General features: G+C 40.9%; 1 protein-coding gene across 1 annotated transcript in view; it reads right to left on the bottom strand.

The window, feature by feature from the left end:
- The window catches only part of LOC133663875 (endothelin-converting enzyme-like 1), a 176,543-nt gene that overhangs the window by 87,386 nt on the left and 69,062 nt on the right, over positions 1-20,095 (bottom strand). The window contains exon 7 of the mRNA XM_062068591.1: positions 19,388-19,512. Coding sequence (XP_061924575.1) covers positions 19,388-19,512 — 125 coding nt within the window. The remainder of the gene's footprint in view (positions 1-19,387; positions 19,513-20,095) is intronic.

Consider the following 20,095-nt stretch of genomic DNA (forward strand, 5'->3'; position numbering starts at 1 on the left):
CAGTCTGGTCATCCCTCATCCAGGGCGGTATGGCGTAATGCAGGGGTGCTCATTACGTCGATCGCGATCTACCGGTCGATCACGGAGGGTGTGTCAGTCGATCCCCAGCCAGGCATTAAAAAAATAGTCCTAAAAATGAGCGATCATAAATCTTCACTATGACGTCACTTAATTGACATTCACGGCACCCGAGGGTCTTCTGAGATGACGCTGGCTGCTTCCAGCTCATTATTAAGAAAAAATTACCGACAGGAAGGCGAGAAACTCTTTTTATTTCAACAGACTCTGGCGCCATACCTGTCGTCAAAACTCCAAAGACCGACTGCACAGTTGCACAATAAAAGCTCTCCTTCATGCTGCCTGCGCTAACAACATAAGAGTCTCAGAAAGCTGGCGTGCACAAGCTAGCAAGCTATGGAGTTTGCCGCCAATGTATTTCTTATAAAGTGTATACAAAGGAGTATGGAAGCTGGACAAATAAGATGCCAAAAAACAACCACTTCCATTTGGTATTGGACAGAAAGGAGGACTTTTTTTCTCCTCCATTTGAAAATGCGGACGTTATCAGCACCACTGTCTGATTCCTATCAATGCAATTCATCAGAATCAGGTAATACACCAACTTATATTTTTGTCTTCATGAAAAAAAGGAATCTATATGTGTTAAACATGCTTGCATTATCTTTAAACACCTTTAACTTGTTAACAATATTAACTATATGTGTTAAACATGCTTGTATTATCTTTAAACACCTTTTAACTTGTTAACAATATTAACCATATGTGTTAAACATGCTTGTATTATCATCAAACACCTTTAACTTGTTAACAATATTAACTATATGTGTTAAACATGCTTGCATTATCTTTAAACACCTTTAACTTGATAACAATATTAACTATATGTATTAAACATTCTTGTATTATCATTAAACACCTTTAATTTATTAACAATATTAACTATATGTGTTAAACATGCTTGCATTATCATTAAACACCTTTAACTTGTTAACAAAAACATATATTTCATAAATAAGTAAATATAAATTATATATATGAATGAGGTAGATCCCCGCGACTTGATCAATTGAAAAGTAGCTCGCCTGCAGAAAAAGCATGAGCACCCGTGGCGTAGTGGGTAGAGCGGCCGTGCCAGAAACCTGAGGGTTGCAGGTTCGCTCCCTGCCTCTTGACATCCAAATTGCTGCCGTTGTGTCCTTGGGCAGGACACCTCAACCTTGCCCCCAGTGCCGCTCACACTGGTAAATGAATGATGAATGAATGATAGGTGGTGGTCGGAGGGGCCGTAGGCGCAAACTGGCAGCCTCGCTTCCGTCAGTCTACCCCAGGGCAGCTGTAGCTACAAATGTAGCTTACCACCACCAGGTGTGAATGAATGATGGGTTCCCACTTCTCTGTGAGCGCTTTGAGTATCTAATAATAGAAAAGCGCAATATAAAACCTAATACATTATTTTTATTATTATCCCTGATTGTTTCCACCTGTTCCCCATTACCCTCATGTGTCTTAAAGTCTGTGTCTCCCTTTGTTCTGTGCCAGAATGTCTCGTGGTATCGTGCATCTCCAGCCCCAAACCCAAGCCTTGTCTCGTCTGAGTTATCTGGATCCTGAATTTCCTTGTTGAGTTTCCTTTTCTCCTCTTAGGCAGAGTGATTTTTGGTTTATAAAGTTTTCAAGTTGAAGAGGTGAGTTCAGTTTACTTTTACAGTCTCTTCTTTTCCTCATTTTTGAGTGTTTTTTTGTTAATTATTTTGCTCGAACAGAAACAGTGTAGAAGTTTTATAGCCCATTGTTTTTCCCTCCTGGAGCGTTTTTTTGTTGTTTGGATTTCATTGTTATATTCCTCGCTAGTGTAGTTAGTGATTGATATTTTAGTTTCCTCCTTTCGGAGTGATTTTCTGTTTTTTCACCTTTTGTGTAACCTTATCGCCCAGTGGTCAGAATTTATAGCCGTTGTTTTATTGCACTGAGTCAAGAAGTGAAAAGTGAACATTTCAAAATAAAAGCCTGCCGGATTGTTCTCCACTCTGCATCTGAGTCCTATTTCTGACCCAGGCCTGACAGATGTGCACATCAGTGACATTTAATGAGTTCATTTGCAAAAAACGATAAAGGGCATTTTTGGAAAAAATGTACTGATGCTAGAACAGTTTTAAGCACTCAAATCAATTTTCGTGCAACAACCGATACATCCCATTGAAATCCGCATCCAAGTTGCTATTTTGTGGCAGAAGCCGATAGACGCCACAGCTGTTTTTCAGCCAATCAGCGCAGCGCATTTGGGATCTAGCGGCGCCAGCAGGTGGATGATGCTAACAGGATTTCTAGCTAAAAAAACTTTGGACTCTGAGGATAATTAAATGGAGAGATTTGACAAAGCGGAGGAGGCTGTTGTCCTGTCATCGCGAGGGAGGAAATTAAAGAGAAAATCGGACGAATATACCCGTATTGTGGCGAAAGGAGTACGTCACAATGGAAAAGGCGGAACACTCGGTGTACAAACCCCGTTTCCATATGAGTTGGGAAATTGTGTTAGATGTAAATATAAACGGAATACATAGATTTGCAAATCCTTTTCAACCCATATTCAATTGAATGCACTACAAAGACAAGATATTTGATGTTCAAACTCATAAACTTTATTTATTTTTTGCAAATAATAATTAACTTAAAATGTCATGGCTGCAACACGTGCCAAAGAAGTTGGGAAAGGGCATGTTAACCACTGTGTTACATGGCCTTTCCTTTTAACAACACTCAGTAAACGTTTGGGAACTGAGAAGACACATTTTTTAAGCTTCTCAGGTGGAATTCTTTCCCATTCTTGCTTGATGTACAGCTTAAGTTGTTCAACAGTCCGCGTTGTGGTATTTTAGGCTTCATAATGCGCCACACATTTTCAATGGGAGACAGGTCTGGACTACAGGCAGGCCAGTCTAGTACCCGCACTTTTTTACTATGAAGCCACGTTGATGTAACACGTGGCTTGGCATTGTCTTGCTGAAATAAGCAGGGGCGTCCATGATAGCGTTGCTTGGATGGCAACATGCGTTGCTCCAAAACCTGTATGTACCTTTCAGCATTAATGGCACCTTCACAGATGTGTAAGTTACCCATGTCTTGGGCACTAATACACCCCCATACCATCACAGATGCTGCCATTTACACTTTGCGCCTATAACAATCCGGATGGTTCTTTTCCTCTTTGGTCCGGACGACACGACGTCCAGTTTCCAAACACAATTTGAAATGTGGACTCGTCAGACCACAGAACACTTTCCCACTTTGTATCAGTCCATCTTAGATGAGCTCAGGCCTAGCGAAGCCGATGGCGTTTCTGGGTGTTGTTGATAAACGGTTTTCGCCTTGCATAGGAGAGTTTTAACTTGCACTTACAGATGTAGCAACCAACTGTAGTTACTGACAGTGGGTTTCTGAAGTGTTCCTGAGCCCATGTGGTGATATCCTTTACACACTGATGTCGCTTGTTGATGCAGTACAGCCTGAGGGATCGAAGGTCACAGGCTTAGCTGCTTACGTGCAGTGATTTCTCCAGATTCACTGAACCCTTTGATGATATTACAGACCGTAGATGGTGAAATCCCTAAATTCCTTGCAATAGCTGGTTGAGAAAGGTTTTTCTTAAACTGTTCAGCAATTTGCTCACGCATTTGTTGACAAAGTGGTGACCCTCGCCCCATCCTTGTTAGTGAATGACTGAGCATTTCATGGAATCTACTTTTATACCCAATCATGGCACCCACCTGTTCTCTATTTGCCTGTTCACCTGTGGGATGTTCCAAATAAGTGTTTGATGAGCATTCCTCAACTTAATCAGTATTTATTGCCAACTTTCCCAACTTCTTTGTCACATGTTGCTGGCATCAAATTCTAAAGTTAATGATTATTTGCAATAAAAAAAATGGTTATCAGTTTGAATATCAAATATGTTGTCTTTGTAGCATATTCAACTGAATATGGGTTGAAAATGATTTGCAAATCATTGTATTCCGTTTATATTTACATCTAACACAATTTCCCAACTCGTATGGAAACAGGGTTTGTAGTTTGTGCCCACAAAATCAATGCTTGTCAAGCAGGAAAGCTGTCTTCTCCGGACATGGCCGACATACATCAAACGCTATACTGCACAGCAGACAAGTCAACACAAGATGCCACACTGTTGAGTTACATGGATGTGAAGACAGTAAAACGTAGACCATCTAAAGTAGCTCATCCTCTTGAGCAGAAGACGGGAGAGGTAGCCGTGAAATACTCGGTCCTGACCAGAGCACAGGAGCGGGTCCAAGTCTGCAAAGCCTCGTTCATGAGCCTATTTTGTAAGTAATTTAATCGCACTGAATGTCTGTGACTGTTTTAAGAATCATGCCAAAAAATATACGGTTAGTGAGATATGAGATATTATGTCAAATGTCAAGACATTTTCATTCCAAAGCAAATTAAGATTCTAGTGCATGTGACAAATGTAATATTATTTTTGTCAATGTAGTTTTTCTTTTTAGTTCCTAATGTTGTTTACATCTCATTACATTGCTTAAGCGATTCCTTTTCAAATAACATAGTGCACATTTAAAATTAAGACACTTTCAAGAATATCAGTTTATTGTCAGGAAGTAGGCATAATTATTGTAGACTATTGCCTGTTATAAATTGTATTTAAGGCATGAATTGGAGCTAACTGTTTTTGCACCAAAACGTGAGTTGGATATATCTGCTTTTGTCAAAAAAAAAAAAAAAGTAATTGAAAAAAATATTTATTTTCAATAAAGTTATATATTTTTTTTAAATACATCTGTTTTGTTAAGTCATTCCTACTTAGTGAAAGCCACTGAACTGTAGTTTCACAGATATTACCCAAAGTTTGTAATAGAAATACTCATTTATTGAGAATTCACAGAAACGGAGATATCTGCTTTTGCAAATGAACTTTTCATATGAACAATTAACACACCCCATGTGTGCAAATACATCAATGGATATAACATGGGGTGGCGTGGCTCGGTTGGTAGTGCCACGCACACTGGTTTAAATGTAACTAAGATTATGGGTTTCACTATGTAAAGCGCTTTGAGTCACTACAGAAAAGCACTATATAAATATAACTCACTAAAATCTTGGGCAAAGTAGTTAAAAAAAACAACACATTGAATTATCGGCATGTTAGCCAGGTATATGAAATATCTGTACAAGGCAGCTGAACAGCCCGGCATTAAAGCACAATTCAAACCAATAGCCGATTTTCCTAATGTAATTAGAGTATTGACCGCACACATTGCTCGCCATTATATGACAAATATGTATATGTCAACAGGAAACATTTTTATTCGATCAATTTACAGCTCATATGTGATGTGCAAATGCAATGAATGATTCTTAAATTCTCAGTAACAGCATGGTTAAGAACATTGGCATTCTTTGCGATTTGTGGCTTCTTGATGAGTACTTTTATTATGGTTCCAATTAGGGCTGGGTGGTATACCGATATTACACTTAAAGGCCTACTGAAATGAAATTTTTTTATTTAAACGGGGATAGCAGATCCATTCTATGTGTCATACTTGATCATTTCGCGATATTGCCATATTTTTGCTGAAAGGATTTAGTAGAGAACAACGACGATAAAATTTGCAACTTTTGGTCGCTGATAAAAAAAAGCCTTGCCTATACCGGAAGTAGCGTGACGTCACAGGAGGAAGGGCTGCTCACATTTTCCCATTGTTTACAATGCAGCGAGAGAGATTCGGACCGAGAAAGCGACGATTACCCCATTAATTTGAGCGAGGATGAAAGATTTGTGGATGAGGACGTGAGAGTGAAGGACTAGCGTGCAGTGCAGGACGTATCTTTTTTCGCTCTGACCGTAACTTAGGTACAAGGGCTCATTGGATTCCACACTTTCTCCCTTTTCCAATGTGGATCACGGATTTGTATTTTAAACCACCTCAGATACTATATCCTCTTGAAAATGAGAGTCGAGAACGCGAAATGGACATTCACAGTGACTTTTATCTCCACGACAATACATCGGCGAAACACTTTAGCTACGGAGCTAACGTGATAGCATCGGGCTCAAATGCAGATAGAAACAAAAGAAATAAACCCCTGACTGGAAGGATAGACAGAAGATCAACAATACTATTAAACCATGGACATGTAAATACACGGTTAATGCTTTCCAGCCTGTCGGAGCTTAACAATGCTGTTGCTAACGACGCCATTGAAGCTAACTTAGCAACGGGACCTCACAGAGCTATGCTAAAAACATTAGCTCTCCACCTACGCCAGCCAGCCCTCATCTGCTCATCAACACCCGTGCTCACCTGCGTTCCAGCGATCGACGGAGCAACAAAGGACTTCACCCGATCACCGATGCGGTCGGCGGCCCGGAGACGGAGGAAGTCAAGGTGAGGTCGGCGGCTGGCGCGTCTGCTATCCATCTCAAAGTCCTCCTGGTTGTGTTGCTGTAGTCTGCCGCTAATACACCGATCACACCTACAGCTTTCTTCTTTGCAGTCTCCATTGTTCATTAAACAAATTGCAAAAGATTCACCAACACAGATGTCCAGAATACTGTGGAATTTTGGGATGAAAACAGAGCTTTTTTGTATTGGATCCAATGGGGTCCAAATACTTCCGTTCTCTCCGTGACGTCACGCGCATACGTCATCATATCTAGACGTTTTCAACCGGAAGTGTCGCGGGAAATTTAAAATTGCACTTTATAAGTTAACCCGGCCGTATTGGCATGTGTTGCAATGTTAAGATTTCATCATTGATATATAAACTATCAGACTGCGTGGTCTGCAGTAGTGGGTTTCAGTAGGCCTTTAATACTGGTATATTTTAGAAAGAGATACATATTTGAGACAATATAATTTTGATGTGCCTTTGTTACAACCGTTTGCTCTTCTCTGTATTTACGTAGGCTTCTCTGACACATAACAACGCAACACAACAAACTTTTTTAAAGAATATGGTGGCTCAGGTGCCAACTTCTCGACTCCCGAGTGATGCAATGCTTTGGTCACCGACTGCATTTGGCCATTGGTGATTGACTACAGCTTTATTTACACGTACACCAATTTGCTTGAGAACCTATGTCTCTCCCTGTAGCGACTTTAAACTCATCTGTTTATGTTGTTCAGTTCTGTTAGCAACTTAGCACAGCAGCTAGCGATAGCTCCTCTTTGCTGTTCGCTCGGTGTGTCAAATGTTTAGTTACTCCTCGGCTTGAAAATGCCTCTCCCCATAGCCCGTGCGGACCGACCTAGTGCTGCGGCTGGGTGGCTTAAGAATATCCATCTAACATTAATGAATAATTAACAAAAACTGCTAATTGCTTTATAAGAATAAGTTACTACAAACGTGTACTTACAACAAAAATTATCTGAGTACTCTTAACACTGGTTATCTAGCCATAAAACACTTAGGCATTCTTGAGCACTTTAGACATTTTGTTTAAGATACCGGTCTATATCATATATCGCCATTTACCTGGATATCAGTTTTGGTCCATATCGCCCAGCCCTAGTTTTAATATTAATCTTTGTGATGCATATTGACCAGTGGCGGGCCGTGCATTTCCCACCTCGGCCTTCAGTGATGTCCGACTTCAATGATTACCTCTCAAAATGCCATAATTGATGTCCCCACACGACCATTGCTGGATAAATACTATACAGAAATACATTTTCGCACTATGGGTTATTTTCTGGCGTATTTAAAAATCAATAAACCCGCATCAGCAATTAAAACATATCTTATGTGGTACTGTCAAAATTAAAATTGCAAAAAACATTAAATGTGAAAAAAATTAAGAAATACAATATTTGAACTTACAATCTGTAGAACCCATTCGAGCTTCCGGGGTTGGTCGACATCGTCTCACAAGATGTAGTTTCTCTTTAAATATCCTTCTTGAAAATGGCCTTGCAAATATATGTGTTGTCTTGTCTAATCATAAAATATGCAGACAAGGCGTGTTGGCTAAGTTCTTAAAGTTTACTCCACAAGGTGCTCATTAAAAACATCCAGCTGCCGGCATGGCTAAACGGGGCTACTGCGAATGCTCTTCAGTACTGAGGCATGCTGGGCAATTGAGTTATTATGTTACCTAGCTCATAACATCACAATATATATCTGCCTTAGGCCATCTGGAAAGCCTTACTGACAACAACTCGTGATCTGATTGGCTGTCGCAATTATCTATCAACTGTATGTCCCCGTTCACTTACAGTGCACAGACGCCTGCATTGTTGATTCTGAAGGCCCCGGCAGATTTGGTACAGCATGGCAACATAAGCTAGCTGAATTCTGATTGGATAAAAACTATATAACCTAAAAACAACAGCGCTGGAAGGAACATAATATGACATGAAGAGAATATGAATACTTTTAGATATTTAGGGAAAGTAAATTTAAAAATACTTTTTTCTTTAATTATAATCAGGATTTCTGGTTATGTTAGGCCAGCACAGAAGGCCTTGCTGGCCCTGACGGCACACCACTGACATTGACCATATGAGCCTCTTAAATTGTATAACCCTTCTTTACAGCATTGTTACAAGCCCTCGTTCAAAGTTAGTGATCTGCTGTATTTTGTGGTTTAAACTACATCTTAAGATCTATTAAACAAGCCTGTGGTTGTCTCTTTGTGCAAAGAATACTCATGTTTATAACCAGTATGTAAAGTGTGACCACACCTTTTACCCGCCGCATGTGCTGCTGGACTAACTTACAACAATAGTGGAATAGAGAACATTTTTACACTCCAGCAAGAAGCCCCTCCAACACATTGTCGGTGAAATTATTTTTTCCGTCTTGCTCAATATCTTTGTGTTTTCCAAATGTTCGGGATCTCGGACTCATGGCTAATTTAAATAATATTTGCGTATTCAAATGGAGGTGTGGACAGGGAGTGGCATAGCCACTGCAACATGTGCGCTTGATTCCATGCTGATTGGCAGTGATGGGCAAGCTACTTGGAAAATGTAGTAAGCTAAGCTGCAAGTTGCTTTCGATTGAATGTAGCAAACTACAGGGAAAGCCGTCCTCGGAAAATAGTAGCAAGCTACACGGCAAAAGTAGCTTGCTACATCAAAGCTACATTTACAGCATTTATATCTGTGGGCCCACATGAGTAATAGCAATGTTAATGTAACTGAAAGTGTACAATTGGACCCAATATGGGTCCATTACTATTAACTATCAGTCATTTAGCTGGGGACACCCTACAACTACCTCTAGGGGTCCACAGGGTGTATGTACTTATTTTAGTTTGCTTTTTTTTGGCCCACCCCTATAATGTTCTGTGGTGAAACTTGACAAAAAAACAAAGACTTGTGTGTTGTTCGGGAACAGTTGTTGATTGTTATGTGCAGTAAAACATTTCATGAACTCAAATCCTACATTTGTAGAGAGCAGTTATGATTTTGGTTTACAGAATAAACAACTAAAAACTAAGGTTTTGGGCATTGTTTTCTCTAAACGTATACATTTGTGTAAATATGGCCAAGGACACGCATTATTGTGGGTTTCCTGCACGTTGTCTTCATCACTAAAATAAAAATCCTATCTGCTGGAGAGAATTCCTCTGCCATTTTAAAGTATGTTTCTTTTTTTTTTGAGTCGTCAGCTTGAAACGTCCTTCTGTCTCCTACTCCCTCGTCGTCATGTGACATGAGTGCATGTCTGTTATGATTTTGCGTTTTGGTTTCGATGACATGCCTTATCTTCCCTTTGATTGGCCGATTCTTAATATTTTGCCCTAACCTTAGCCAATTGTGACTTATCACACTAACACCAACCAATCATCATAGATTTTCTCCGTATGTATGGATGTTCTCATTTATCCAAGTCATTGTATTTTCTCCATATTTTTTTGGGCCTGGATTCACAGTCCATTTTCTCTCTTTGTGTAGCTTTGATGTAAGCTACCTACCTAAATGGGTCTAAAAGTAGCTAAGCTACAGGAAAAGCTACTTGTTCAAAAAGTAGCTAAGCTACCTGAACAGGTGTAGCTGCTGTACTTTGGCTAAAATGACAATTAAAGCTATTTTTCCACACAGCTCTGTCTGTCTTTCAAAACAAGTTGCTATCCTACTGAAGAGAGTACATACCACCGATTTAAGGGCCTTACTTTCCTATGCGATTAAGTGAAAAAAGCTGCGCAATTGCACAGATTCTGGCCCCATTCTCCCTCTCGACTTAAAGTGGCCCTGTTTTGCAAAACCAACTTTTATTACCTACTGGTACCTGCTGTTGTGTATTTGAGATCTGCCTAAAAATTGTAATCTAAATAATCTTGCCTTCCTTTCTATTTTCGCCAAACGGGCTGTTTGGAATATGTATAATTGGTGACATTTGGAATTGGAAACACCGTCAGCGGATTATTCATATATGTTATAAATGTACTCAGAGTGCCTTAGTCAATAAGCTCCTTCTTTTCGGCTGTCCCCTTGTTGTGGGGCAGACTGGCTCGTACATGCACATGCATCCTATGCTGTTGCCATTTCTAATATAATAAAGTAGCTTATAGTTCAAACTAGAGATGTCCGATAATGGCTTTATTGCCGATATCCGATATTCTGATATTGTCCAACTCTTAATTACTGATTTCGATATCAACCGATACCGATATATACAGTCGTGGAATTAACACATTATTATGCCTAATTTTGTTGTGATGCCCCGCTGGATGCCTTAAACAATGTAACTTTACCATGAATTGATTAACGTGGACCCCGACTTAAACAAGTTGAAAAACTTATTCGGGTGTTACCATTTAGTGGTCAATTGTACGGAATATGTACTTCACTGTGCAATCTACTAATACAAGTTTTAATCAATCAATCAAAAACAAGGTTTTCCAAAATAAGAGAACAATTTCAACTCCAGTTATGGAAAAAAGTGCCAACATGGCACTGCCATATTTATTATTAAAGTCACAAAGTGTATTATTTTTTTTAACATGCCTCAAAACAGCAGCTTGGAATTTGGGACATGCTCTCCCTGAGATAATCCTAATACCCACCAACTATGGGAAATATTATATTTTGACTTTCACAAAGTGCATTATTTTTTTATTCTTTTTAAACATGCCTCAAAACAACAGCTACAAAAACAAAGAAGGCACACAGAGCATACTTGCCAACCTTGAGACCTCCGAATTCGGGAGATGGGAGTGGGGGGGCTGGGTTTGGTGGTAGCGGGGGGTGTATATTGTAGCGTCCCGGAAGAGTTAGTGCTGCAAGAGGTTCTGGGTATTTGTTCTGTTGTGTTTATGTTGTGTTACGGTGCGAATGTTCTCCCGAAATGTGTTCGTCATTCTTGTTTGGTGTGGGTTCACAGTGTGGCGCATATTTGTAACAGTGTTAAAGTTGTTTATACCAGCACACTCAGTGTGACCTGTATGGCTGTTGATCAAGTATGCATTGCATTCAGTCATGTGTGTGTAAAAGCCGCATATATTATGTGACTGGGCCGGCACGCTGTTTGTATGGAGGAAAAGCGGACGTGACGACAGGTTGTAGAGGACGCTAAAGACAGTGCCTTTAAGGCACGCCCCCAATAATGTTGTCCGGGTGGAAATCGGGAGAATGGTTGTCCCGGGAGATTTTCGGGAGGGACTCTGAAATATCGGGAGGTTAAAACCGATACCGATATTTTCGGATATTACATTTTAAAGCATCTCTAGTTCAAACTTATATCTGTCAGTAGACTCGCTATGGAAGTGCTAAAAACTACAACAAAAAATCATGACATGACCTTTTTAAGTTTGTCACTGCGCGCCTTCATCAAGATGCACACTCTGGGTGGAGAAACACTTAAAAGCGTCATATTATGATTTATTTTTTCTCCATTTAAAACTAGGGCGGCCAAAGTTAACGCGATTGCACGCGTTACCTATACATTTCAATAATGGCACTAATTTTTGTAACGGGCAATTAACGCACACGCATCCTTTTTGACCATCGTGTGGTGCCGTAGTGCGGGGAACTTGGCTGCAGTTCACTTGCTACTGATGAGCCACAAGCGAGCAACAATGGACAAAGGAAAGTCTAGCATGTGGAAATAATCAGGTTCAAAGCCATGGCAAGTTGTTCTCCCGACAAGAAAGGAGTTTTTTTCGCCGTGAGAAGAGGCGACATCCCTGCAGCAAAAGCCTGCGGCGCTCGTCGTTCGGTGGGTGGTGCTTCACTGCCGTGATCAGATTACGGTTAAAGGCCTACTGAAAGCCACTACTAGCGACCACGCAGTCTGATAGTTTATATATCAATGATGAAATCTTAACATTGCAACACATGCCAAATAGGGCCGGGTTAGATTAGTAAAGTGCAATTTTAAATTTCCCGTGAAATATCCTGCTGAAAACGTCTCGGTATGATGACGTTTGCGCGTGACGTCACGGATTGTAGCGGACATTTTGGGACACCATTGTGGCCAGCTATTAAGTCGTCTGTTTTCATCGCAAAATTCCACAGTATTCTGGACATCTGTGTTGGTGAATCTTTTGCAATTTGTTTAATGAACAATGGAGATAGCAAAGAAGAAAGCTGTAGGTGGCAAGCGGTGTATTAGCGGCCGGCTGCAGCAACACAAACACGTAGCGGCTACGTCGTAGCCGGTGTTTCATAGTTTACATTCCCAAACGATGACAGTCAAGCTTTACCATTGGCCTGTGGGGAACTGGGACAACAGAGACTCTTACCAGGAGGACTTTGAGTTGGATACGCGCTACCGTGAGTACGCAGCTGCGGCTTCCAAACATTTGATCGCTTGCCCGTACGTGCGTGCCGCTATGTGCATGTCACGTACGTAACTTTGGGGAAATATATGTGCTGGATGAATTTTGGGGAGGTGAACGGTACTTTGGGCTGTGGGATTGAGTGTGTTGTGCGAGTGTTTGATTTGTATTGGTGGGTTATATGGACGGGGGGGGGAGGTGTTTGTTATGCGGGATTAATTTGTGGCATATTAAATATAAGCCTGGTTGTGTTGTGGCTAATAGAGTATATATATGTCTTGTGTTTATTTACTGTTTTAGTCATTCCCAGCTGAATATCATGTCCCACCCGCCTCTCACAGCATCTTCCCTATCTGAATCGCTTCCACTGCCCTCTAATCCTTCACTCTCACTTTCCTCATCCACAAATCTTTCATCCTCACTCAAATTAATGGGGAAATCGTCGCTTTCTCGGTCCGAATCGCTCTCGCTGCTTGTGGCCATGATTGTAAACAATGTGCAGATGTGAGGAGCTCCACAACCTGTGACGTCACGCTACTTCCGGTACAGGCAAGGCTTTTTTATCAGCGACCAAAAGTTGCGAACTTTATCGTCGATGTTCTCTACTAAATCCTTTCAGCAAAAATATGGCAATATCGCGAAATGATCAAGTATGACACATAGAATGGATCTGCTATCCCCGTTTAAATAAGAAAATCTCATTTCAGTAGGCCTTTAAGGTGCAGTGATTAACATTTAAAATGTTACTGTGACTGATTTAGTAAGTAAGATGACATAAAAGCTCAACAGAAATGAAAGACGGTCAGCAGAAAGTCGGAAGGAGACTTTTTTTTATTGAAAACAATAGATCCGACGTCAAAACACGTCAAGACACTTTCTCAAACCAATCAAGTTTCCGGTTTAACTACATGTACAAAATAAAAATGTCTTTCACTACGATCATGTTCAAAAGGGATGGGCACCGGATCCAGTACATTTTTTGGCATCGACCGAAACCAGCCGGTACTACCGGGCCCCAATTAACGTAAGATCCAGCGGTGCCATGTTTCGGTGCCTGGGTTGCGCGTGACGCCGCGTCTGTATGAATTAGCACTTTCCGAGTGGCGAGTACTTGCTCGCACTTGAGAGGAAAACAGGCGATTTCAAGCGGACATGCTCTTAGTAATTTTGCAACCCATCAATGTTTCATGACAACAACCCAACCATGCCTAATAGAAGAGGCTCTAAAGTGTGGCTCGTCTTTGCAGATTACGCTCGCTGCTTTTGTGACGCCAAAATCAAGGCAAGTGGCGGTAATACTTCCAATCTGAGGAAGCACCTGTTTAAACTCTTCTCATTGCTGAAGAGTGCAGTTAAGTTAGATGTACAGCTGGAACTCCTGTATTTGGCTGCAGCCATGAAATGGCGATAACAGCGACATCATCATCCTCTACGTCTGCTCCAAGTAAAAAGACTAGAGGAATATGTTAGCTTTAAATGGTAAATGGGTTATACTTGTATAGCGCTTTTCTACTTTCAAGGTACTCAAAGCACTTTGACACTATTTCCACATTCACCCATTCACACACACATTCACACACTGATGGCGGGAGCTGCCTATGCAAGGCCCTAACAACGACCCATCAGGAGCAAGGGTGAAGTGTCTTGCTCAAGAAGGTGGGGATTGAACCAGGAACCCTCAGGTTGCTGACACGGCCACTCTCCCAACTGCGCCACGGTCCCCTTTGCATAACCTGCTGTCATGAGGGCAGTTCTCCTGCTTTTTTCCCTCTTGTTTTCCTACGCCCCTCCCCTCTTGTGTCTGTAAGTCTTCTACCCTGTCGTTAGTTCCAGGTGTGCTGCCAGTCATCCGAGCCCACCTGTTGCTAATCAACCACCAGACTTAAACCCTGGATCTCCACTAAGCCGGTGCCAGTTCGTCCGTTGCCTGCGGTAGAATCTAGCCACGAGCTCACTTACTCTGACCTTTGCCCTGAACCTTTTGTATATCCCGTTTTTGTATTTCCTCAGGTGAAGGACAGATTTGGACCCGCTTTTCCTGGAGCTGAACTTTTGTTACAAGTGATTTATTTTCTCCAGTGATTTTTTTTGTTATTAAATAGACTTTTAAGGATCTGCACTTGGATTCTTACTCTTTTTTTTAAACCACAACACTTGCATATTCAGCTTGGTTCTTCGTACTAGTGATGGGTTGATGAGGCCTCATGAAGCGTTTCGACACATTGCAAAACTGTATTGATACTGTGTCGATACTGTGTCACTAAATACTGACATCTGCTGGACATTAAAAATCCCTACAGGCAACCTATGGACCGACTCAACTGACACTGATTTTATGACCTAGTATATACAATAATATAAACCAAGTCATTGTATTTCATTTAGGATTATTTCATATCTTCATTTAAATAAAAAGATATTTTTATCTTTTTTAGATACAGTCAAATAATGTGAACATGTATCATGACTAGGATGGTAGAAGGTGGGGATTGAACCCCAGTAGCCGATTGCTGGCACGGCCACTCTACCAACTTCGCCACGCCGTCATTCCTGTACCTTCTCTAGTAACAGTAGTGATGGGTCCTGCAACACAGATGCATAGGCGCATGCGTCGAGCTCATAGAGCGAAACCCTGTGTCGGTGCGCGTACCGCTTTTAGAAAGTCACGTGACCGATCATGAGCTGCTTTGGTCACGTGACCGATACGCGAACTGTATCGCACTGACGCCTCCTCTGTGCCCTGTGAGCAACATTCCCTCTAAGGTGCGCGCCTGCGCAATTGCGCAGTGCTCAAGCGTCCTCCGCGCACACCGTGCGCCGCACAGCCAATATATGCCGCGCACCAAATCAAACCCATCTGAATTCTAAACAAAATAAACACATTTATTCTGTGTAATTTTGAAATGCAACTTTGAGTGACAGTGACAACAAGCGGCCCTAACGGTGTTCGTCAACAACACGCATTGCGCCGCTTCCTAATAAACAGTTTGACGCGCAGGCGTCAGTGCGATACAGTTCATGAGCGGTCACGTGACCAGAACAGCTCATGAGCGGTCACGTGACCAAAACAGCTCGTGTTCGGTCACGTGACTTTCTAAAAGCGATACGCGCACCGACACAGGGTATCGCTCTATGAGCTCGACGCATGCGCCGATGCATCGGTGTTGCCGGACCCATCACTACTTCGTACTGTACTTTGCAATGTTGATGTAAAGTCCCGGCTTCCCTTTCATTTGTAGTTTAATACTTTTGAAAAAAACAAAAAACAATTGGTCTTTATTTTTCTCCATCCTTTTTTGCTTATTTGTTTTTAACTTATTTGCCTTAATTGCTTCCATTGACCCCCATCACATATTTTCCAGATGGAAAAAGAAAGCAGTACATGGGGCTGGGTTTTATTTTGTGCAATACTAAGAAAATAACACTGCTTTGTTGTAGTAGATATGTTTCAAAACCAAAAATATTCAAACACCGTAAAACAAATGCAATTGGAAAAGTGCAACTTCATGAAACAAAAAGGAAGTTAGCCAGACCTGAGGGATATCCATCTTTAAAGACATAAGTGGGGTGCCCAGAACAAAGCTGGTGGACTTTTGAAAAGACAGAATAAAAATCTAACTTTTTCATTGGGGCCTGATCTACTAAGATCCCAAATAGTAAGTGCTAAACAGTGAAACCAGTAAAAAATTGTGAGTATTATTAGTGAGCAAATAACGGGTGATCTACTAAGACTGTGTGCGCAATTTGCAGTAAAAAATGCAATAGAAAGGGCAAACTTCCGTATTTCAATGTTAATTTTGCATGTTCTACCAGCAGGGCACTGCTATAAACTGCACCACCATTTCTAGGCAATATAAAAGCACTCCTCCAATGCGGTCTACATAGACCAGGGGTGTCCAAAGTACGGCCCGTGGGCCAAATGCGGCCCGCCAGTGTCTTCAAATTGGCCCGCGACACGTAATGAGTTTAATAAGGAATTTTATATTCATTTTAAAGGTATAACACTTTAAATGCTGCTGTTTTGACACAATCTAGTGGACAACATGAGTTTTTCCTGGTCAAAGACTTTTTAACCAGTGAAGTTGGCACGTTGTCCATCCATCCATTTTGTGCTGGAGCCCATCTCAGCTGCAATCTGGCGGAAGGCGGTGTACACCCTGGACAAGTCGCCACCTCATCACAGGGCCAACACAGATAGACAGACAACATTCACACTCACATTCACACACTAGGGCCAATTTAGTGTTGCCAATCAACCTATCCCCAGGTGCATGTTTTCGGAGGTGGGAGGAAGCCGGAGTACCCGGAAGGAACCCACACAGTCATGGGGAGAACATGCAAACTCCACACAGAAAGATCCCGAGCCCGGGATTGAACTCAGGACCTTCGTATTGTGAGGCACATGCACTAAGCCCTGTACCACCGTGCTGCCCGTTGGCACGTTGTGTAAATCGTAAATAAAAACAGAACAATAATTTGCTAATCCTTTTCAACCTATATTCAATTGAATAGACTGCAAAGACAAGATACTTAACGTTTGAACTGGAAAACTTTTATTTTTTGCAAATATTAGCTCATTTGGAATTTGATGCCTGCAACATGTTTCAAAAAAGCTGGCCCAAGTGGCAAAAAAGTATTTGCCGTTTATTCAATTGAATATAAGTTAAAGGATTTGCAAATCATTCTGTTTTTATTTACGAATTACACAACGTGCCAACTTCACTGGTTTTGGGTTTTGTACATTGAAACCACTTTTTTTTTGGGACGTTGAAGTTGGGCTCATGGGAGAAACAGTCAATAGGTTACAACATTAACTATACATATTGCAATATATATAAAACATGTTTTACATAGGAGATAGGGTTGGACGGTATACCGGTATTAGTATAGTACCGCAATATTAATTAATCATATTTGGTACTATACCGCCTCTGAAAAGTACCAGTCCGCATTTATGTGTATAAACTCAGGAAATATGTCCCTGGACACATGAGGAATTTGAATATGACCAATGTATGATCCTGTAATGACTTGGTATCGGATTGATACCCAAAACTAATGTAAAGTATCAAACAACAGAAGAATAAGTGATTATTACATTTTAACAGAAATGTAGATAGAACATGTTAAAAGAGAAAGTAAGCAGATATTAACAGTAAATGAACAAGTAGATTAATAATAAATTTTCTACCACTTGTCCTTAATAATTTTGACAAAATAATACAATGGAAAATGACACAATATGTTACTGCATATGTCAGCAGCTAAATTAGGAGCCTTTGCTTGCTTACTTACTAATAAAAGACAAGTTGTCTCGTATGTTAACTATTTTATTTAAGGACAAACTTGCAATAAGAAACATATGTTTAATGTACTGTAAGATTTTTTGTTAAAATAAAGCCAATAATGCAATTTTTTGTGGTCCCCTTTATTTAGAAAAGTACCGAAAAGTACCGAAAATTATCAATACAATTTTGGTACCAGTGAATAGACAATATGTCTAATTGTTGTTTTTTTTGACAGTCCAGGTATGTTGACAATCACACGTAAGACCGAGCTGCAGCACACTTGCCTCTTTTGTCCCAGCTGTGTGTGTAACTGAGTTAGTTTGCATGTACTTATCAGACATGCTAAATAAAAAATAAAAAATAATCATAATAATCATAAAAACTTAAAAAATAGTGCTCGCAGTTGAGTTTTAGTCATGATGAATGACAATGTGTGTGCTAAATAATTATACTTGCATTTTCTCCTCCCCGTATTGTGGGCCTGCTGATGATCATCATATATTCTGCATATTCATATTCATGTCCTTGTTTTGGCATACGTTTTTGCTTACTACAAGCTGTGTCGCTGTCAAAACGCTGTCACTGCTACTGAGGCCACTTGAAGTGTGAAACTGCATGCAATGATAATGGATAAAACGCCTCCAGATAGGAAATGCATCTGTCTGCCATAAGTAGAAATGGATCAGTTATTAATGCAGTAGTGCTCATCTTTCCAATAGAGTGTTACGGTTCATGGCTTATCGAGGCATACTGTTTTTTTATGGACATAAAGTTTCGACTGGCAGTATGCATGTATGTAGGAGTATGACATCAATCCAGTATTCCACAATAATGACAAGAAAGTAATACACCCTCCAGTCAACCAGTCAGTCATCCATGCGTGCAGCTTGACTGTTGTCGTGTAGAGCACAGTGACTATTGGCGAGCTGTCAGCCGCTCTAACACACTTTACTGACGTGGTAAAGCCCATCAAGAGCAAAAAGAGAAAATAACAATGTGTGTGTGTGTGTTCTTGTGTGGAATAATAGTGTGGGTAGATCAATAATAATCAGCTTCTGTAGAACTGGTAGGTAATTCAACAGGAACCAACGCCCGACTAACATCCTCATATGTGGATATCGACACGGAGAGCACATCGTAGTATCTCTATACTACTCATGGACAAAGGACAAGGGTCCAAAACACTTAAACAAATGTGAAAATCTTCATCTTAAAAAGTGCTTACGCACGGTGCTTTGAAAATGCATGCGTCACATTGTATTGATTCTGGAGAAAACCTCCCCACTCTCTGTAGCACTTGCATATTGTTTACCTTTTTGATGTGGTCTTGATGATGTCGGACACTTTTTGTATGTAATCGGTGGCGAGCACCACTATCTCCTCATCTTCAGAGAAGTTGTCGTCGAAGATTTTATCCAGCAAGCGTTTCCAGTGAAGCTGTGGTCAGACATTGAATTATCAATCATCACTGCACATTACTGATGAAACTACATTTGGCTCATTTATAAGCCATCCAAAATGTGAGTGCTTGCTTATAGGCTAATGTTTGAGGAACAGCATAAACGATGCATTTGATTTACAACAGAAGGATAGAACATATTATTGATAGTGTATGTGGATCTCTACATCGAGAGGAGACAGGTGAGGTGGTTTGGGCACATCTGACCAGTAGGAAGCCACGAGGAAGACCAAGGACACGTTGGAGAGACTATGGGCCTGATTTACTAAGATCCAAATACCTCGGGCTAAACAGCTGGTGCAATCTACAAAATAAGTTAATGAGCGTGTTGCTTGTAATCTACTAAGACTGCACGTGCAATTGAAAACTGGCGCAGACCGCCTTATTTAAAAGATTGTATTATCATCTTTTAAGCCAACTCGGAGGTGGTGAGAATGCTCCGACTTTCCGAGGAGGAAATCCAACTTCGAGGGGAGTTCCAATTGAAATTCCGACAAGGAGTTCCGAAATTCCGACTTTGCAGTACAAATGGAACGCACCATTCGGCTGCTCCCCCTGCGA

The sequence above is a fragment of the Entelurus aequoreus genome, linkage group LG13, assembly GCF_033978785.1.
Source record: "Entelurus aequoreus isolate RoL-2023_Sb linkage group LG13, RoL_Eaeq_v1.1, whole genome shotgun sequence".
In the NCBI taxonomy this organism is placed as follows: domain Eukaryota; kingdom Metazoa; phylum Chordata; class Actinopteri; order Syngnathiformes; family Syngnathidae; genus Entelurus; species Entelurus aequoreus.